This window comes from Chamaea fasciata, unplaced genomic scaffold (genome assembly GCF_029207755.1).
Source record: "Chamaea fasciata isolate MVZ Bird 193981 ecotype frontalis unplaced genomic scaffold, bChaFas1.0.hap1 SCAF_10, whole genome shotgun sequence".
Lineage (NCBI taxonomy): Eukaryota > Metazoa > Chordata > Aves > Passeriformes > Sylviidae > Chamaea > Chamaea fasciata.
The window spans coordinates 26,392,395-26,414,988 of NW_027094095.1; the positions used below are offsets into that span (position 1 = coordinate 26,392,395).

The following is a 22,594-nucleotide window of genomic DNA, read 5'->3' on the forward strand; positions in this document are numbered from 1 at the left end:
ATGATAATTTTTAAAAATCACCCAAGTACCACTACCCTTTTAGAAGAAAACTGCATTAAAAGGAAGATAATAAAGAGAAATTAGTCACATGTAAAAGACTAAGACTGTAACCAAAACTTTTTGAAGACACTATCTTAGATCCTCAGAGCATACATGAATCTGACTTAAAGACTACAGAATGCCCACAGGAAGTAGTTGGGCTGTGTGGACCAGCACATAAAAGGATGTAATTAGAAGACAGACTCAAAGTAGGAAACTAGAAAAGAAAACCAGAAAATCCATGGAAATTTAACTTTTGGAAGACACAAATCCTAAATTCAACAGCTGACAGACTGCAAGGAACAACTACCAAAGATGCAAAGGATTATTAAAAATATCAGAAACAGGAAACCTGCCGGAAGATAATCGGACTAATATATTTTTATGGTGCAAAAGACCCCTTTTATTAAAACCAGAAAAAAAACTAAGCTAGTAATTTGTAGTGGTGTTTACTACTGTGAAAACATATTTTCTCGAGAGAAAAAAAAAAAAAAAAAAAAAGGTTACATTATCCGAGATTGATAGCTGGAAGCAGAAAACAACAATTTTCACAGTGAGAGGATTCCAGCCATGTCCCCAAGAATCTGTGCGGGAACCTGTGTTATTGAAGGTACTCAGACACCACTACCTGGAGAAAGTGATCAGTGCTGAGCTGCTGGTATTAATATATAACACAAACACATTCAGTTGAGTGGATCGAAAGGGAAGAGTGGTGAACTGTGGAATCCTGTGGAACACTGTCACAACATGGAGCTGGGAAAACAGTAAAGGAAACTCAGTGGTACTAAGTACAAAATAGCCATCCTGTTAACCAGTAGCTTTGTAATCACGGAACTAATGAAGCCTCCTTCTATAACCAGCAGTTGAGTGACATTTTAATTGAATTATATTAAGGCTGCAGTGTGACTTTGGTCTTTATTACATATAAAAGAATCCACAGAGGAAAGCCCTGACTAAGGAGCGGATTCTCTGTTATCTAAAGAGACATTAAAACCCTTTGAAACTTTTAGTGTGCTTGGGTCTGGAGTGACTCCCAAGAGCTGGATCTGCAGCGAGCCTTGCCTTCACTGCACACACTCAAGGGACCTTTCATCTGCCCTCTTATTTCCTGAATTTTGGGGCTGCTGACTTTGACAAGTTTTAAGGAAAATTCTGACAGCAAAACCTTTATAGCATTTAATTTGCTAGAAAAAAAAAATTAAGGAGTCTGATTGATTTCATCTCACATAAATCAGCAGTGCTGTCAGAGGGAGCAGCCTGGCCTTCCTCTTCTCTCATTTTCACTGACTCCCATCAGTGAGCTGCATCAGCTTCTAAACTGCTCCAGGAAAAAACAAAAATGGTCACTTTAATTAGTTTGCCTGGTTCCAGTGCAAGGTAGGGGCAGAGATGGCTCTGCTGGCAGAAGTATACATCTATATCAGACTAAATTGAGCATAAAACTGCCTGGATCCTGACATGTTTAGTGCTAAATTTGATATTCCTCCACCTTTGTCATCTGTGGGGGAAGTAGTTTCAGGTAGAGAACAAGGTCTCATGCTTTGTACAGTGTACAGTAATTTCTACTTTCTTTCATGATGCATCCAGAAAAAAATTATAATTAAGGCTACTGCACTTGTCTTTTGTGCAAACAGAGCAGTAAAACTAAACTCAGGTGCAGAATCAACATCCAGTTTCCACTCTCAGCTCTTTTGTTCAAAAAGACCAATGGCTGCAATGAACATCCCATGTCAAGGGCTGGATTGGCTCATCCCAGGCAAGCATCCAGATGCCAGCCTAAAGACCGATTTGCACCCTCCCTCCCAAGGACCTTAAAGGAATTCTGTATTTTGGCAGTCAAACAGCTTTGCTAGTGGGCAGCACACACACAAGGCAGCTGTGCTGGGTGGTGCTGAAGCAACCACAGAACGTTCAGCACAGGGACTCATTCCTCCTCCACCCTCACAATATCGGAAAAACCGAAGTGCGAGCTGCAATCAGTGAAGACTCCTCCTCTGGCGGAGGCCACCATCACTGTTTCCAAATAAAAATGTATCCTCTGCTTTGTCAAATGGTGGAAAGTCTTGGTGCTTCTCTTGGTGCCTGGCATGAGTGCTGAGGGCACTCAGGAGCAGGGCAGCAGAGGGGGAAGCCTTTGCCCCGGGGGGAAAGGCACACGTAAGACATCTCCATCTTTAGCATTTCCAGCTGACTGCTCCAGGCAGGTTCTGCTTCTGTCTGGTAGTGACTCTTCCATGTGTCTTGTGCTTGTTGTGGAAGTTGTTTTAAGGCACTGGAATCTTCTCATGCATTGTTTAGGGAGCCTGGACATAGGGCCTGGATAATGAAACACTTCAGTGCTGTGACTCTGGGATATTGTGATTTGATTTTTCCCCACATACGGAAGAGTGAAATCATATAACTATTTAGTAAAAATATTGCTGCAATTGAAAATTTATTTTAAGTTTCTAATGTCACCAAGTAGGTACACTTTATGAAAGCCAAAGTCCTCTCCTGCTACATTAAAAAGAATAGACAAACCCCAGCTCCACTAGAAACACCCTCAGCACTCCCACTGAGCTGAAGGGTGCATGTGCAGAGAGCAGAGAGCAAACACTCGTGTTCTGCATGGTCTCTAATAATGATTTCAAACACCACTGTCAACAGGCAGAAAGTTTCCCCCAGAGCCAGAGCGTGCCCCACCTTCACCCATGAGTACCAGAAGCTGATGCATGGCACGGGATTCCTTTCAGCAACAGTAACTCCTTAAGACTCGAAACTAATGCATTAATCATGTTAATGGTAAACCATTAGTGTGAAGAACCTGAAGATAAAAAAGGCAGAAGCAGGGATGTGCTCCATAGCAATGGTGTTACAGTTCTAAGGTAATACTGAATTACAAAATTCGAGTGGCTAGAGGATTATCCATGCCAGCAGAGCGTGTGAAGTGAATACCAGGAGAGCAGAAAATGACGGCACAGAATATTAATACTTCTACACGGGGATTTGTTCATGTTGATGGTGTGATTCAGAAAGGTGACTCGACATGGTTGCTTCTTGAAATCAGGCCCAAAGTATTTAAGGACCAAAATGATTAACGTTTTATTTAAAGAGCGATACACTTGTTTACGTCGTGGCAGAATGATCCCTGTATACTGATCTCAAAAACTTTGTATCAGAGGGCAGCAACGCCACCACTTTGAACACTTCCAGTTAATTATCACTAGAACATTTTGATAATGACAGTGTATTTTGCAATATGAACAAAATGAGGGAAAAATAAGAGTTTAGGAAAAAAAAAAAAAGGTCAACCAACCTTGGGAGCACTGACTTCAACAAGTTCAACAAATATTCAAGCCACATTTAATAACTTTATAAAACTAGTATCAAAGTAAAAAATATATAGTCAAAATACAGAAATCAAGTTGAGTGAGAGAAAACAGCCTGATGAGATCAAACAGAAGTTAAACAGAACATATTAATAAAAACAAGTTAGCTGAAAGGTCTATTTGCTTTGTGAAGCACTATTTCAGCAACTTCTTTCCTCAACAGCCAGCTTAGAAGGAAGAAAAAAAAAAAAGGATATGCATCACTTTAAAATCCTGCTGTATGTTTTACTGTGATTGTTTGTAGAAACAGCATCACCCCAATTTGCAACCCATGTTAATTTCTTATTTAATAAACGCAGTGGAATTTTTTTTTTTTGTAAGAAAACCAAAGTTCAGAATGAAGCGTCTGCATTCAGCTTTCCATTACACATACATTTATCGCTCTGTTGGCTAGGATTTCTTTTATTTGTGAACTGCAAATTATTAAGATTTGCTTACACTTCTAAACCTTTTTTTTTTTTTTTTTTTTTTTTGTCATAGATACTTCACTTCTAAAAGTGTCTGGTGTAGCACTCACTAATTACAGAGTTATAAAAGGTAGAATAAGGCTTTGCCCACTCAGAAATTCTCATTTTTGGTAAAGGTAACAATATATCAGCATCACTAACATCTTAATAATAGGCATACGTTTAATTTTATATCACCATCCTTCCAAAGGAAAAAAGAAAGACTAAAAGATGTGTGCAACTGGTTTTAGCTTAGTAAAAAATTTTCAGATCAGAACTCATTCAGCTACAGTAAACTCTATGAATTACGTATTAACATTAACATAGATGGAAAATAATGTGCCATGCTTTAAATGAAAAAAAAAAAAAAAGTTCAGCAGATGATGATCCTGTAATGCTGTTGTGCACTGTCCTGCAAGCCCAGAGATAAAACAAAAACAAAGCAAAACAAAACGAGAAAAAAAAAAGGGGGGGGGGCAGGGGGGAAGACAGGGTAAGAAAAGGAAAAAAAAACCCAGAAAAAAACCCAAACAAACCAGTTTTGATGCAGGTTTGGCATCAACTGCACATTATGGTCTTAGCCTCAGTATGCTCATCTATGGTGGAGAAATTTAAAGTACCAGATTTCTTCCACGTCAGGTAGCAGGTAGCTGGTGCAAACATTTCAGACAAGAGAACTACGATTTCTTTAATTTGAGATGGGATCAATAATGTATTGTTAAAACGTCCAAAGTGTGCAACAATAAGGCAGATTTCTTATTACACCACCCCTCAAAATACCCATTGTTTGATGAACCAAACAAGGTGCTTTAAACCAGCAGAGTAATAGGAGACAAGCAAGTACCAGAATGAAGAAAAACTGCTAAAATGGGAACTGCCGTTTCTTTCACAAGGAGAAATAAAGAACTTTTGTATCTGGTATTTGAAAGGTTTTTAACAGCTGATATTCAATATCAGCTGATTCCTGAAGTGTTGGCAAGATACCAGGTTTCTGGTACTGGCCATGTCTAATGTTATTTAAATATTCACATCATGCAATAAGCAGTTTCACACTGCAATGTAATGGAAAATACTTCCTAAACTGAATTGGAACTGAGACCCAAAGCAGAACCAGTAAATAAATATCTCGCATATATGTCAAACTATATTCTCCAAACAAAACCTTACATCTTATCAAAGAAGTCAGAAAGTACTAACAAAAATTATATGCTTTCTACTATAATACTGTTAAATTTCCATGGCTGAGAATGTCCCATTAATTTTTTCTGCCTTTTTAAATTAGTTGACCAAGTAGAAATTCAAACACAGAAATAAAATGCATATATATGAGAGCACTGGCTCAGTGAGATATCAAATATACAGCATTCTAGTGTCAAAAGTACAGGCAGAAATGTCCAAGATTTCTTGGTGAAAAAGGGGCATTTGAGGAGTAAAAATTCTACTTAACAATCACTCTACTTAACAATTTTAACAGTGCATTAATTATAACAAAAGCTGGATGATAAGTGAGCAACAGAATCATAATGTTCAGTGTTCATAGCAGAACTTTATCCTCTGCTCATTTTAATGAGGTTGGAAACATATACTCATATGTGAAAATTTAAGTAGTTATGTTTGTTTTTTCAATTTTTCAGGATTCTTGCAAGAGGCAAACTTATGACATGGAATTGAGCCGGGTGTCAGTACAAGGTGGTGCTCAGAGATGTCTTCCTCCTGATGCGGTGCCTCTGGCTTATCAAAGGATGATTAGTCCTACAATCTTGTTTGATCTATTCTTTTGCCTCTAGGAAAAGGGTTTCTTGAGGATACAGTTTTACCTCCAGTAATGATTTATTTGGATCCAGCTGGGTCACCTGTAAATACATGAACACAAAGAGACGTGTAAGTAGACTTTTGAATTGCTAATCTTCATAGTGTAGACTTTCACTGGGAAGATTTTTGAGTCCCTCCATCAATGCTAACTGAAGTAGTGAGTATTATTTTCCAGGATGCAGATTAAGAAATACATACTGTGTTTTCTGTCATTGCTATAAGTACTATTTTATAATAACAATGAACATATAATAAAAAAACAGAATCCCTGACATTAATTCCAAGAAGGTCTGGTTCTCTATCACAAACTAATGCACGAACCTGTTTTTGTCAAAGTTAAGAACTTTTGGAAGATTTACTAGAACACATGAGTTAAGGTGAAAAATAGAACTGCACTCCTAGATAACCATCCCAAAATTTCAGTCAAACTGATGGTGCAAGCAGCATAGCCAACCCAACAGGATCTCTCCACTGAAAAGGGAAACTTTATTTTCCTACTCCCTTTCTTGCTCCAAGTCATGTGGTGCAACACCCAGCTTTCACTCACTTCAGTGCTTTCCAGACACCTCAGTCATCCCAGGCTGCGAGAAAACTGTCTACTTGTGTGGTTACTACACAATGTATTTACTGATGTAGACAAATTAATGACAACAAGTGTCCCAGTGCCCTTCTGACATTCAAGTTTACAAGCTAAGCCAGTGCTATGACATCCTTCAGAATACTGCAAAACGTCGTGAAGAAAGACGAAGCATTTTCTGAAATATTTCAGTTCCATTTTTAAACTTATTTTCCCTGGTAATTCTGTTTTTGTTTATTTTGCTGTGTGAGCACAGCAGTTATCAGAAGTCTGCTTGTGAATAATACATTATTAGTCATATGCCATAGGTATAAATGCAGATGCATGCCAAGAAACATTTTTTTTCCAAAGTTAAATTTGTTTCATCTACGATCACAGCATGCCACTGCTTTCTAAAAATGTTTTTTGAAAACATTAAGGGTATAGCACATGATATGCTATGAATTAATAAGAAATGCTCATGTAATTTTCTTAAAAGACTAATTTACTAATCCTGTTACTATTAACAAAAATAGTATTGCTTCTCATTCTCTCCCAGCTAAATCAGGCAAACTTTAAATATATTTGCATTTCTATTGTCTTTTTTAATAATTAAGGAAAAATTATTCTTTAAACAAACATTCAAGGCTTATCACTCCTTAAGACCATCAGAATCAGTATAATTTCATCTGACTGCAGCAGATTTTTTTTTTAAATGACATAATTAAAAAACCAAACCCAACCAAAAACTGTACAGATGCATTATTTTTATTCCCAAAGCGGGAATGTATTTTCTTAACTTCATGTGCTGTGGTGAGCTACTGCTAAATGTCTGAAGAGAAAAATAATTTACAAAAACCAGACTCAATTTTAGATTCCTATTATCTACAGTCCAATTATGCATTCCTGCACAGATGCTGCCTGAATTATTGAAAGGTTATTATCTACGAAAGCAAACCTGTTATGTAAAAAACAGCCAAAGTAGTGCATTTAAGTTTGTGATTACAGAAGTATGCTAATTAAGTATCTTGTAGCATTTTTTAATGTTTTGGTATTCTGCTACAGTCTGTTACTGAACAGGGAGCAAGGTAAAGAGGGGTCTGTGCAATTCACAGTTTCTGAGGACACCTGAGAGAAGCAATTTTCCTTCTTTTCAGTACAAGCCCATATTAATTTAGACATCTCTGTTTTCAAATCCTGCAACCATTTTATTGGGGTTTTTAATTTGATCCCCCCCCCCCCAAGAAAAGGCAGGAAAGTCATAACACGTCTCTTTTACACTTGGGAAAAAAAATCTCAAAAGTATGCCTGGGCACTGAACACAACCTTCCAGGCTGTAACCATATGGAAATGTGTTATTCACTTGAGTGTTATTCAAGATACATGTCTTAGTCTAAGGTTTGCAAACTTCAATTGCCTTAAAAAACAACAACACATGATGCTCCTTCCTCAGTGAGAAGGTTCCAAGGAGCCTTCTGGAGTACCTGCAGCACAAGGACTGTGCAGCTTTTTCACCATAATTTCAGTGTGCTGCTTAATTCACTGAGGGACAGCAGAGTTTGCAAATGTTTACACCATTACCCAATTAACTAACAATATGGCTCCTACATCTGTCAACAAACAAAGCTGTTGTTGCTTTGTTTTAGCTCCTTGGCATTTTCTGTTCATATGGATCGCCATTGTACTTAATTATCACACCACAACCCTTCTGCAGCTTCTACTTTGTTATTTGTGGCTTGTAAATATGTTGTTTACTACGAAGAAAAGAAGCCTTATTAGTGAACACAACTCCTAACTAAAGAAATGGTTTCTCTTGTAAATATATGAAGGATAAGACCTAAGATGCATTCTAACTTACAGTATTTTAAAAAAGAATTAGAAACCAAAGAATGATCTGTAACAGAGATCAAAGGAAAAAGGGCTGTAGCCTTGCAAAAGGTGTGTTCAGTGTAGTGTTCTACTGAATCTCATTCCCTTATATTTATGTGCATCACTTCATAATAAAAAGTACAGAATGCCTTTAGATGTGTATCTGTGTGCCTTGTTTCTTCACCGTTAGTATAAATTCTGGAGCCCACTCCAGATCTGACACCCTTTGGCTCTATTGCCATTGCATGATGCTCTTTCCAAAACGGATCTGCACATGATTAAAGTTACACTGTCCCCAAGCCCTACACCTTTATTAGCTGAATATTTATTCTATTTTGTTAGCAATTACACAGAAAATCATTGAAGTACGCTTATATATTGAACCTGATTTCACCTGTTCCACCTGTGTGGCAGAATGAACACTTTCTTGATTAAGTTGCAAAATTCACTTTCAGCATTAGTTAAAGGCTTTGGGAAATGCTAAGGGCACATTTTTATCTTTATCTTCAAGTCCTACAATAACTGACTTTCTACCAGTCGTAAGCACACACTCAAGCAGTCACCTCATGCACTACACTGTGCAACCAGCTGAATGTATTTTTCAAATCTTTTGTGGGTTTGCTAATGCCTAACACTTTATATTATAATGGAACATGAACTAAAACCCCTTGAAAAGAGATTGGAAAGCGTTCCAAGCTTATCCAGTGAGGAGGGTGGCAGAGGAGGGACTCAGTGTCCAGAAGCTGAGAGTATAACACAAGTGACAGCAAAATTACTGACATTCAAGCTCACAGAAGCCTGCACAATACCATGCAGGTGCATGCAGGGCCGTCCCAACGCCCTGAACACAGAGAGTGCCCCAGGAGATTTTCTCTTCAGGCAAATGACTTTCTGTGCAAACCTTAACACTCCCCTCCCTTCAGGGAAGACTCCTTCGGGCGACATGACCAGAGGTGCTACAGGACTTTATTTCTGCCAGTGCCAGACCTTGCCATTGAGCTGCTTTCACTGAAATAGGTGTAAGCTGATAAAAAAAAACTTTTATTCCAGCTATGGATTCAGTTTTATGGGACCTTAAGTTTTGGTGCACTGGAGCTATGGCTTCTTTTTTTAAAGAGCTCTGTTACACAATCAATGTCGGTTTGGTGCCAGGGAGGTCATCATTTAAATAAGTATTTGTTTAAATGAATTCTGTGGTGATTATTCCAACTAAGCACTAGCTAGTTGAAGTACTTCCATGCTACTTAGAAGTTCAAATTATTTATGACTCTGCAAGGCACAAGGTAGTAATGTTAACTCTTATACTCCTCCTGCAAGAATGTAGGAGCTGCTTACACTTCATTCTGAATAAAATTAATTGGATTTCTAGCTAAACCAAACTTAAAAACTAATGCTAGTTTAAACAACATTTTTAATAATTTTTATAGCAAAGTTTTTTTCCTTCTAGAATAACATCACAGTTATTTCTGTCTTCACCTTTGCTGCCCTATGTGTTCTATTACACACTCACATCCTGAGCAGCTGTACTTTTACCACTTACAAGGTGTGGTTCCTTACCCTCCCTAACTCTGCGGGGAAAAGATAAATACCAAAAAAAAAATGGCTTAATGCCCAGGAAGGTAATTTAAAAATAAAGAATCAAATACACAATTATTATGACACTTACACAAGCAGTAAATATCACACCCTTCACCTTTCTCTCCACCCTAGGACAAGGATCTGATTCCCGAGTAGCACAGCCTCTATACCACTTACACACGCATGAATACATTTAATGAATCTAACGGACAAAGAGTTCTTTTACTCTCTTTCCTAATCCTCCTAAAGTATAAATGCAATAGAAATTACTTAAAGGCACACCTGGTAAAGTACCAGATCTGTTTAAAAAACTATATTTTCAGAGTGACATACAAACAAATACAGTGAATCCTTTCTACCTATTGAAATATCTCTGGGTTACACAGATAATACGCTCAACTTGAGCAACAAACAAAAGTAGAGTTACTTTATAGAAATATATGCAATTAGATTGGGCTTAGTTGAATAAACTTGGAGATAATTTACATCTGAATTGAAGAAAGCCATCACAAACAAGGAAAAATATGTCATAGTAAAAGACTTGTAGCCTCGATCCAAATACAAAGCTTTAATCCAATACATCACACTGACTGTCTTATTTCTCTGAAGAGGTTTTCTCAAAACATATTTTAGATTAAGCATATTTAAAAAGACATTTATGAAGCAAAATAGCAGCTGTTGATAAAATAGAAAACTGTGATGCTGTATCCTCTACTTTGAGCATGCTTCTCATTTTTCCCTTGGAAAGCCGTGCAGTGCTCCGAGATGCAGCCGACCTTGACGTGGAGTCTAAGTTTTCAAAGCCTTAACATAATTTATATTTAAAAAAAAATAATTGCTGCATAGATTTTAATCAGTGAAGGCTGGCTAGCCTCTCTTGCACTACTTGACTTACTTGACAGTAACTTAAGACAGCAACGGTGTTCCCCCCTGTTTTCTAAAACACTGAACATAATGACAGGGTGGTGCAAATAACAAGGATAAGCCCAAACTCAGTGTTGCTATATTTTCATAGTGGTATCTGGACTATCTGGTACTTTTGAAAAGTTCTAAATGAAAATCTGATTTTTCAGCTGGAATAAATACCTCATATTTGCAAAACAAAGCTTAAAAACCCCATAAAAGCAAATCTTTTTTTTTTTTTTGTCAAAACGAAATAAAGCCCCAATGTTAATGATGTTTTTAAAAATACCAGATTTTTACCCAAATCCTATAGCTTTTTAACAGTGAGTAGTGAAAAAAAAATACATAACTGTAGTTTATCTACTTTCCAACAAAAGGCCTTAGGAAGGGCTGTATACACCTGGGTAGCTCTGAGGCAGTTCTGTGCCTCTTTTTAGCCAAGGACCAGAAATTTTATTGAGTGATCAGTACTTGCCCAAAATATGGCCAAAATACATCCAGCTACCAACATCCCTGAACATTTGTTTTACATTTCTTTCCAAGAGCTAAGCTCACTTTAAAAAATCACTACAAAAAGGCTGCATCTCCCTCTAGCCTTTCAAACAGCTCATTTTCAATGACAACCAGTCTGCTCTTTCATTTTGGCAGAAGTGCAAACACTAAAGTATTTCAATTAAGAAAAGCCTCTCCGAATAATGTGACTTTTATTGTTGTGGTGCTAATGGTGCTGAAGTATTACACAAGTTGCCTTGAGAGCAAGAAGATGGAGTTGGAGTCAGTGGGAGTCACACGCAGGTCCTGACATGGACATTAATGGTCCCACAGTGGCAACAACTCCGAGACTGGAGGACTTCAGCCTTCAAGGAAGAGCGAGGCGGTGTAAAGCTCCCAGATTTTCTGCTTTCCTACTTTCTGGTTTGAAATCTTTGATTTATTTGGGAATTCCTTATGCAGTTTCTCAGAAAAAGAGAAGCTGACAGAAAACCCTGGACCTTGTCTTTTCCTGACAAAGGACCTGCAGGGAGAGGAGCTCCACTACCTTCTCCCTCACGCTATTTACCTTCATTTTTCTTGTTGAGCGGAGAAAGTTTAAGTTCTGGCATTTACAGATGAGAGCATCTGTATGTTAAGCATCCTTTCTGCTGTGCCAGGGAGCAAAACAGCTCATTACTTGTGGGCACTGCTGCCTGTGTGCTTATAGTGAACTAACAATAATTCATGTATTTAATTGTTTTTAAATGCGCCAGCTACACAGAAAAAAGATGACATCCCCAGAAATTCTACAGCTTTCACTCTGGAGATCGAGGAAGAGCTGAAAGGAAGCAAACAGCCACATCCTCTGGAAGTTTGAAAACATACAAATACATTCAGTGCTCCAAATCAACTGTAAGAACTTTGCTTTGCATACATCCCAGAGGGGAATGGATGGGAACACAGTCACTCACAGAAGAGCTACCCAGGATTTGATTTATGTGAGCTTAATTATAATTGCATGAAAAAACAATCCAAAAGGATTTTTATCACTAGTTCAAAGGATTAAGATGTTCAGATATCACAATGATATCTACAGTATAACATTGTGATTGGTAGATAGGTAAATGGAATAAAGAGAGTGCCTAGATCTGCTTTGGTGATTTAGTCTGATGCATTACTTAGGCAATTACCAAAACAGCAGGAGATCATTAAATTTTCTGGTAACCAGACACAGCAGTCTTAGTATCATACTAGTACAAAGGCTCTCTACTGGTATTTTATCATTTCATTTTCTTCCTACATGGGTCAAAAAAAGTCCACGAAATGGATATTAAACACGAATTCTGGAGAAAAAGTAAGAAATATCTTAGCCCCAGTATACGCTGAATAATGTCACGTGCAAGAGCAAAGCTCTACAGCTTAACTAAGGCATCTTCCTGCGAACAATACCGCGTCTCCCCTGAAATAAATGTTTTGTAAAATGGGGCAGCGCTGAATAAAAGAGCACTTTGGGTGCGAGGGATGTGCACTGAAGGGCTGTAGGGTGGAATATATTAATCCCATGGTTGGCATTAGTCACTGGGCTAACTAATGAGGATGATTCATGGAGAGCTTGTGCTCCGCATTGCGCATTCAGCGCCGGGTGAATGCTTGCTTACTCTAGCGAGCCCCGAGTAAAAGAGCTCATCTGAAATGCACACCTATTTCCTGAAACTGGTTAAACATTCCCTGTATTCAAATAGAGTTGCTGTGAGAGATCAGAAACTATATGGATCTACAGAATGCAATTCTACTTCTTTTCTTACAGCTGTGAGATGAGATCTCCTTTCAGTGACTTGATACACGGAGGGCTTTAATCCTTCACTTTGGATCAGTTACTTATGTAAAGACACTGGGTCTGAAAAAAACACATCAAGTCTGTCTTTCCTGGAAGAAAACATTGTGAAAAATCTTTCTGTAATGTTTACAGAATTTTTTACTACTTATATGGAAATTATATTTCCATAAAAGTAAACATCACATTTCAAGAAGCAAAATACACTTAATGTTCTCTCAGGTGCTGTCACTGACTTCACCACAGCAAGAATGTCACCTATTCCCTTTTTATAGGTGCTGGGCAAAAGACTGTGATACTGTTCTTTGTGAGCAACAGACTTGTTAAAAGCAGGAAAATCTGGGAGCTACAAATGCTTCAGTGTCCTTTCCTCTTGCACTATGGAAAGGTTAGTCTTTCCAATCCCTCCACTGTTACAAGTCATCAGGAAGAACAGTCAGAAATCAGGCTCCAAAAGAGGCATGGGAATATGCCAGTCTGGAATGGCCCATTTGCTTAGGCAACTTCTCAGTGTCTTAACTAAACCAAACCTAACTGCTTGAATAAATAAAATAACAACAGATCTTGAAAGGAGAGGAAAGACAAGGGCAGGTAGTATTGACTTAAGGAAAGCTGTAAATGATAGGAGGAGGGACATCTACCTTTGTAGGTGGCTGTGGCCTTGTGTAAACTAGATCAGAGTAAGCACATGACACCAATGAACAGAAAAATTTAAATTATGTGAATTGAAAGAGATGACTACTACTTTGTGTAGTAGGAAAGATAAATATCAGTAACTGAAATGACTGGGAAAATTACAGGTATCACATGTAATTCCCAAATTTTTTCGAACCTATCAGAAAAAATATTTCATTCATCTGAAATCCTCCTCTGCTATAAAACAGATATTCAAGCTACTTTCCTGATTTACATGAAATTACTAAAAATATTATAGGGTGTAGCTGTGGCACTGCATAAATCCTTTATCACAATAACATCTTCCATTTTTCTATCAAGATCATGATTAGGGGGAAGAATGTTAAAAGTCAAAGATGGTCCTGCGTCCTGGACATTTACATTAACTCTTACATGAACTATTTAGAGAGTTTAAACATGACCTAATGAGTTTAAAAGTAAGTTACCTGAAGGCAGTAGTTTGCATGGGGTGAAATTCAAAATAATCCTTACAAAGAACAGCTGCCAGAACTCAAATACAAAATTGTCAAACTACCTGGCATAACAACATAAGGACCATGCTCCCACATCACCTTTCTGGGAACATCAGAGGGTAATTCCCTGCTCAGAGGACTCCATACAAAGTGCTGCAGCTAAACTTACTATCCTGTGGCATTATTTTCACCACTGTGAGCAGCAAAGAAGATTAATCCTGCCAAAGCACAGGAATGAACAATCACATTTGGATTTGGAGGAATATTTTACTCTATATTCTCATATGCTCCCAAAACTATGAATTGCCTGGCACTAAATTTACTGAAATCCTGATCATATCTAATTTAAATTGACGTGCAATTTGAGTTAAATTTATCTTCTGCCCTTTCAAGGGAGATTTTTTGTTTCTGTTTATTTAAACTGCTGTTGAAATTGGTTAATTAAAAGGATTTAAAAAATCTTAATACTCTAAACAGAGCAAACTGGTTCTGAATTATTAAGCAACATTTTAGATGCATTTAAATAACCTTAAGTGACTTAACTGCCACCTGATCCTAAGCTGTGGCTCAGAAAAATAAAATGTGAAATACTGTAGAAGTCTTGGCTTACCAAGGCTTCCAGATACAGTAAATAAAGAGCTTAAGTCTCTAATACCATGTCTGCAGAAGGCATACTCTCAAATACATAACTAATGCTCCACCTCAAGGAGAAGCCAGCAGCAGAAATTATAGCTTGCAATTTTGATTTTTCATGAGAAATTAATAAATTCAGTCTTTCAAATATAGCTTTTAGAAGGAGAAATCATGCCTGGCCCTCCCTTTCTGAGAGACACCATAAAACATTCTCAAACATATTTACCCTAGTAGGGCAGCTGGAGCCCAGTTTGGGTCAATTTCTGCACATTCCTCTTATAGTTGCAGCTGGACCTGGTCCACTTCAGCTTCTTGCCGAAGTGGGGCAAAACGCCCACCCTGTAAGATGCTAATGGTTTTAGGAAGACTTGTGCACATCACCAGCACTGAAGCAAGTGAGGAACTGATTATCGGGAGGTCTCCAAGGCACTGGGAAAAGGAGGATCTTGTAGCTGAGAGTTCAAGAGGACTACCAAAGTCAGAGTTTGGGAAGGCTTTTAAGAGAAAGGGACTTAAGTACTGAACTAGAAGGTTGACTGAGCGCACTAATACACATAGAGTAAGCTCTTTTTGTCACAGTTCAATGTGATTTCTGGAAGAAAGGGAACTATAGCTCTGAAATCAGCAGATCAACATTTAACAGCGCACATATTTGCTTCCACAAAGCCTTTGCAGGTGTATTTAAGAATAATGCCAAGAAACACAACACAGCTTTTCACTCCCAAAGATGTGCTTGCCAACATTTCCAGAGTCTGAGGCACAAGCTCCCTGCTGGCCCAAGCTCACATTTGTGACACACACTGGTGGTACAAGCTGTGGTGCTGAGGTACTGAGAGAGGAGCTGGTTAATATCTCATTTCAGCACAGGTAGAAAGAACAACACAGTCAGTGACAAAGACCCAATAACAAGTCACTGCATGTGCTCAGCTGCTTTAGAATGTCACTGTTGATTTCAAATCTACAAGTAGTGTCTGGAAAAGGTTAATCTGTGTATTTACTCATGTGTAGAAGTTTGTATTTACAGTAGGGTTATGATACTAACTTTAAGTTAGCTAAGGATATCTGTGTAAGCAACTGGAACACAGGACTAAGAACTAATGAATTTTTATTTATGGAAGATGTAAAAATACTTCAACAACACTGTATCAGGACTGATGGCTTTGAACAGCAGGTAAAAATGCTCTAACAAGTTTAGCACAAGAAAATGTTGATCTGGTTGAAGATAATCTCCTTGTTTTGATAAGACAGAAACACTTTTGGGGGTGTGTATGTTATTATAAAGCAGATCAGGAAAGAAAAAAACCCACAAACTAACTTTAGAAGACATCTTATTTTTCATCTTACTGCATTTTCCTCTTATTGCAGCAAAACACCAGCAAAGTAATTCTGATACTTTCAAACATGCTTTTTCAAAAATGTTACGTATAGTTTAAATACAGACATTTTAAATGCTCTTGTTTTCTGGAGCACAAGCATCCCAAGTGCTCTGTCCTTGGAGCACGGATTCCTATTCATGTTTATATCATAACATACAGAAGAAGGGTCCTGATAACTTACAGTGTATTTTTAAGAGACTACAGACCACAAAGCCCAAGGCAATGAATATATGCTTTGACTGTACTTCTTCCAAGCCATTCAACAATGTCTTTTTTTTTTTTTTTTTTTTTTTTTTTAATCTATGGAGTTGCACGCTTCCAACTTTCCAAACCTGGGGAATGACAGATGTCATTTACAGTTCTCAGTGGTTAGCAAACCTCTGGGGAATATTTTTTGTCTGTCGTAGCTCAGGTGGTCACAATGGCAATGGGATTCATACATGGCTGAGTCAATCAGCATGAATCATTTATGTGACTCCTCATACATGGCATTATTAGGTTGGAATCATAGAAAAAAGATGACAGGATCTTTGCTTCCCACACAACCGACCAACAGCTCCAGACCCTGCCATTAAATTCTTTCTTTGCCTCAGCCTTTTCTCCCTGCCAGTTTCACAGATAAACTGACAATATCAGCCTGTTCTAATTTAGTAGTATTTTTTTCTTTTCTACTCTTTTTAAAACTTGCTCTGATGTGATTCACCTGATATATTTTTAAGTTTTTTTTACAGATGACTAATATTCATAACGATGATGATGTGAATAAGTACAGAAACAGACAGTGTAAAGTGAAAAACGAATGTAAAAAGTTAAGAGTAATATACCTGTAGGGCTTTTATACTAAATATATATTACGTCAGAAGTAAGTTACAGGTAGGGAAGCATGACTCGCAAAATATTTAAAATGCAAAAACCCCATTGTTTAGACTGCAAAACACTATTTTTCTTTGGTCAAGTTCACTGCACCATTAGTAATCCTGGAAACACAGGTGACTTCTAGTCTTTGGTTCCACTGGAAATGATACTGCATACTTAAGGAGTAAAGTTAATTAGTTATTAATGAGATTCCTTAAATGCTGCTTTTCAGTCTGACTGATTAGGATTCGCAATACAGGACAAAGTGGAAGAAGAGTTGCAAGCACTGCCATCCGATTCACAGTTGTGCCAAAAATGGGTCAGAAACCACATCCACTCACAAGGTTGTATGCTTGCTAAGGATGAGCTTCTTCTCCTTTGGAGCTCTTACAAATAAGATGACAAAGCAAGAGGTATCTGTTACAAACGGCTGTAAACATGTCCATCAGAACCTCATTCCTAGTGAACTTCCCCCAGGGGCAGCGATGGGAAACAAAGTGGAAAAGCAATCCAAATTCCTGAACTCCTTTGGTGAACAGTGGCCTAACAGGCTCCTGGAGATGCCTCCAGCAAACAAGACGCCAGCAGGTCCAGAGCTGCCCTACTCTCCTGCAGTGCTCAGGCAGTATGGCCAAAGAGCTGCTGAACTTCAACCACCACTGCCTGGCTCTGTCCTGAAGTCTCTGCAGTGTCCATTCCCTCCACCATTTAACCAGGGCTCCTGCACAGTTGGACCCACTGACTTTCACCTTTGCTGTAGCAATGACTAAATAAGGAATGAAAGCTAATTTGTGCAGAAAACACAGAGGTGGATTTTCAAAGAAATACAGGAACCAGCACAAAAATTATCTGTTGATTTATCAACAGAATTTAATTGGCTATTGTAAGCAGTGAGCAGTATTGATTCTGAAAATCAGCCACAGCAGGTTCATCATACAATCTCAAGGCAGGAGATGTAATTATCTATTGGTATTATGTAACGGGTGGATCAAATATTTATTAGGATGTACTTAATAGTTCATAACTGGGTATTATCTGATGCTGAGCCTTGTTCATAACATAAAGTTGCATCCAAATGGCAAAACCAGAAAGATCAGAAGTACCAGCCCATAACAAACCTAAACCATGGACCACCACCAGTGCTGATGCACCTTCCTTCAAAACAGGACATGAGCAAAGCTGGCTCAGTATATTTGATTTTTCATTGAATATGGTGCACAACTTTTTCTGAAATGTAGGATTTTTTACAATGTCACTGGAGGCAGGTTTCACAGTTCTGTCTGTAACATCTGAGAGCACTGCTCAGCCAGCACCTGGCTTAGAGCTTGGCAGCACTCAAACACACCCAGGCACACCTTTTACCTTCTATGCTATAACACCCCAGCCCATCTAACCTACAGGAGCAAGAAGCAGAGGTATTTATCCCTGAAAGGTATATTTACTCACATCTCTCCTCGGAAAGGTGCCCAGCAGCTTGTACTCCTCCCAAGGATATCCCTTGGAAGCTACAAAATCAAAGACAACCTGCAGCTTGCTGCTGGCCAGGAAACGCCGCTCAAAGAATTCTCCGCTGGGCGTCCGGATGCGGAGTTTGCTGACAGACTCAGTGCTCTCCTCCTTCGGCTCAGGGGGCAAGGACTGCTCCAGAGAGAGCCTGATAGCCTGGGGAAAAAAAACCCCAACAATTTCATGTTGTGCAGTGCCAGCAGCAGAAGAAAAAGGGCAGAAAAGCTTTTCATTTCTTCTAGAACTTCAAGATGTGTCGCAGTGCTCCAGAGCCTTTATGTCTCGATGACAAAATAATTTTTATTCACCCCTTAATAACAGCCCACCAGACAACTAATTAAAATAAATCCTTCTTTATAACACATATTATTAGGTCTACAGTTAATGCACGATGGGATACGTAATTTAATCATTTGGCAGAAAGCCTTGGAAAAAAATTGAATGAGGGAATAATTGTCAAGTGGCCAATTGCTTCCTTAAAGGGTATAAATTAAAAGGCAGTAAAAGTATTTCTTTAAAAGCACTTGTCAAATTGCCTTCCTCTTGCAATGGTAATTGACCATTTGAAGTAGACTGAACCCTTAATGGCAGTTCAGAGTGAAAAGAAATATATGCAAGAAATTTACTAGAAATAAACTGAAACACTGTTGAAAGATGCAATTAAAAATGCCACGAATGTACATTAGATACACAGAGTACATATAAAAGTAGGAATGATTAAAGAAGAAAACTGGGAGAACAGAAGTGGGAGCTTGAAGATTTAAAGTTGGTGGTAATAGTAGTAGTTGTAGTAGTAGTAGTAGTAGTAGTAGCAGTAGTAGTATTTGCAAGAAGATGGTTCCAAGTACAGGAGAACACATTTTCTGCAACAACTTGCATGAAACCAGCCCTCAAATTGCAATGACACTGCATGACAGTCATAAGTGTATGATTGTCTATGACTGTCTTCCTGCTAACACTGCTGATGTCAAGATTTTAAGGCAGGACCCAGGTCTGTGTTCTCTGTTCTGTGTCTCTGGGAGCTGCTACAGCACCAATCCTTTGATCAGATTTTTTTTTATTTAATAAAATTAATGGCTAGAATTAGGCTGCTGAATGAGGTGAGCTTGATTTTCAAGGGCATTTTTGGTATTCATGGGCAGCATCAGCATCTGTCAAAAATTTGACCATACTCAGAAGCAGCTCTCTCACAGTATCACCTCACTTAAAGTAGCACTTAGAGAGAAGGTAAATGGAAGTAGCACAAACACACTGCCTGCCCCAAAATGTGCCTAAAAGATGATTTTTCAAACTGAAGAGGCAGTCAGGCAGGGATTTACCCATTTTCAAGGAACTTTCAGTTTACACTGTTGCTATTGGTGCCTTTGAACCCTCCCCCCCAAGGTCATTTAGTAACAGAAACTGATGGAGGGTGATTACATGGCAGGGAAAGGGCTGGGCAGAAGCAAGATTATGAAGGCTTTTAAATAGTCTACTTCTTACACACACACCTCTGAGCAAATTATAGCTCAGTATAAATATTTATACATAGAACTTGACTTCATTTTTGCTCATCTACTATGAGATTATATTTTAAATAGATTCTATTTTAATTTTCTCCCTCTCCATTCTAAACCACCTGCTTACTATCTTGCTGTTTTGACATTTCCCCACACAGTATAACAACAGATGCTACATTATTTACTGAACCCAATCAATTATATTATAGAAAAATAAACAACAGTAGCTCATTAGAGCTCCTTCCTTTGTGCAAAGAGTGCGTCGCTCCCCAAAGTAACCATTCTCCAATGCTTCAACATCAAATGGCAATTTACAATGGATATTCTGTACCAGCAAACCAAGCCAGAAAACAATGACATGATGGATCACATTAAAAACTCTTGGGCCTGAACAAGCAATTTCAGTTTGTTGATAAAAAGATGTTCAGTATGAGAAGAGCTCAACAGTCAGATTTTAAAATACAAACTGAACATAAAGCCACTTCTGTAAGTAAACACTGTTGCAAAACAATTCAGTCCAAGTAATCTGTATACTTGAAAATGGGGAGTGTTAGTAAACATTATTGTTAAAATCCCTTTTGTTCTACTAGGCAAACAGATCCTGTTATTTTCATTACTGCACTCTGCATTAAAACAGGGAAGCCCTGGTATATTTTGATAACATGGGCCAGTCTTGCAGTCTTTGCATAAGGAAACCATTCCCAAGAGGCCAAAGTATCAGAAAAGGTTTGGGAGCAGATATAATGATGCAGAAATAATTATTGTTTCTATGCATGCAAAATAACTTAGAAAAGAAAAATATTTTTTTTGCTTGAGCCTGAGTGTGAGCTGATTGTGAGCCTGTTCTTGCTACAGAGGATTCATGTTCAGCTGCTATTAATCTCACAGAATTGCCATCCCACAGCTAGTCTAGACCCTGAAAGAGGCTGCAGGAGCCATCTCTGGGAGCCACTGGGACCTCAGCCTTCGCAAATTTGAGAGAATCTACAAAGTAACACTTTGAGGAACAGTACTCCTCACAGCACAGGGTTTCTGTTTTCTTACAGAGGCCTAGGGACATAAAGTACTTGTTAAAACACAATTTTTACTCTAAGGAGGATTCTGTAGAAGACTGTTCAGAAGTTTTTTAAAGTACCATAAATCCAAATTTCAAGATTCTGGATTTTATTTTCTTAATTTTTTTAAATAGGTGGATTGTCTCCCAAATTAAATTTGGCAACACGTTCAATCAGAATTGGAGGTAGGTTTTGTGCTACTTCCTGGAAAAAATGAAAGGGCTCCACGTTTTTAAAAGGAGTGGCTGCAAAAAACAGGTTAGAGCCTCCCAAAGATTCCAGCATTTATGGAGCTCATTTCACAGATCTCCTGTGAGCAGGTCCATCTAATATCTGGCTGTATTTGAGACCCAGATGATAAAACAGAAAAACTGTTAAACAGTGGATGAAAATTATTTAGCTGCACTTTGTTTCACAGATAATACAGTAAGAAATCAATAACATAAAGAAATTTGATCACACAAAAAGTATGCTTTGAATTGAAATTGCAGTGTGTGTTGAATGACAGTTTCAGTGCTCATAAGCTTCATGAATTCAAAAAGTTCCCAGAAAAGGTAAAACATCCCACCTCACGTTCCTCCTCCTGTTCTTTCCGGATTTGTTCCAGGCGAAATTGCTCTGCCATTTCTCTCTCTTGTGCTTCCCTCTAAAAAACACAAAGGGCAATCCCACATAAATATGAGATAAATACAAATGCAGAGATATTTCTCAACGTTTCCATAGAAATTAATACAAGAGATAGGATATTTGTTAAGCAATCTTTTCCTGCCATTCCTTTCCCAAATTCTATTATTAAGCAAAGCCAGGACGGGTTTAGCTAAAAGATGTAGCCAAGTCTAATCCCAGTGACTTTATCTGATGCCACTTTACAACACTGAGGATTTTAGGGTCTCATGTTCAGAGCACAACTGAAGGCAGGCAGTCCTCTGCACCACAGAGCATTCCCAAACTCCAAAGGGTTCCCATCCCATGGGCTCTCTCCCCCTGCACACACCTTGGCTCTGTCAGCCTCCAGCGAGATGCGGTACGCTTCATCCTGCTCTCTTTTCACATTTTCTCTGGCTTCACGTTCATCCTAAAGGTTAAAAAAAAGAAAAAAAAGGAAAAAAAAAAAATCTAACAGTGGACCAGTATGATAAATATCTTTATCTTCACCAGCACTTATCAATCCCAGTGACTTCAACATCACCCAACTACCGCTAGGAGAAACATGTTCAGAGATGCCTCAAGGGTGACGGTGGCTTTAGAAATTCTGGCTACCTGAAGCTTTGATTCAGTTGCCAGGTAAAGGAATGGCGTGTCCAAGCTCCGGCCTGAAGGCTCTGCACTGAGGGCCACAGCAGGCACAGAGACCTGGGGAGGAGCAGCCTCCAGGAGAGGGATGTGACAACCGAAGTGGCTGAGATGAGTAGTGGTTCAGCCTCTTATGGCTTATGCAAGAGGCTTCTACCTGAGACCACGGGAAGCAGGATACTGAAAGGGAGATACCTGGTTAGGTTATGGTGAGAAGAATGTAGCTGTGGGAGTTGCTATGTTAATGGAACTATTCCATAACAGGCCATGTTTCTAGTTCTGGTTCTCAGCTGGTTCTGGACCTGTCACATATAAGGTCATGTTCCTGCTCCGTGTTTGGGATTGGATCC

The 22,594-nt window shown here is 38.5% G+C and overlaps 1 protein-coding gene across 2 annotated transcripts in view; it reads right to left on the bottom strand.

The window, feature by feature from the left end:
- Positions 1-3,095: 3,095 nt before the first annotated feature.
- The window catches only part of FAF1 (Fas associated factor 1), a 151,291-nt gene continuing 131,792 nt past the window's right edge, over positions 3,096-22,594 (bottom strand). For both annotated transcript variants that reach the window (XM_066192794.1, XM_066192795.1), the window contains exons 16-19: positions 21,946-22,026; positions 21,520-21,597; positions 18,338-18,553; positions 3,096-5,706 (exon numbers count right to left, since the gene is read on the bottom strand). In XM_066192794.1, coding sequence (XP_066048891.1) covers positions 5,623-5,706; positions 18,338-18,553; positions 21,520-21,597; positions 21,946-22,026 — 459 coding nt within the window. In that variant the 3' untranslated portion in view covers positions 3,096-5,622. The remainder of the gene's footprint in view (positions 5,707-18,337; positions 18,554-21,519; positions 21,598-21,945; positions 22,027-22,594) is intronic.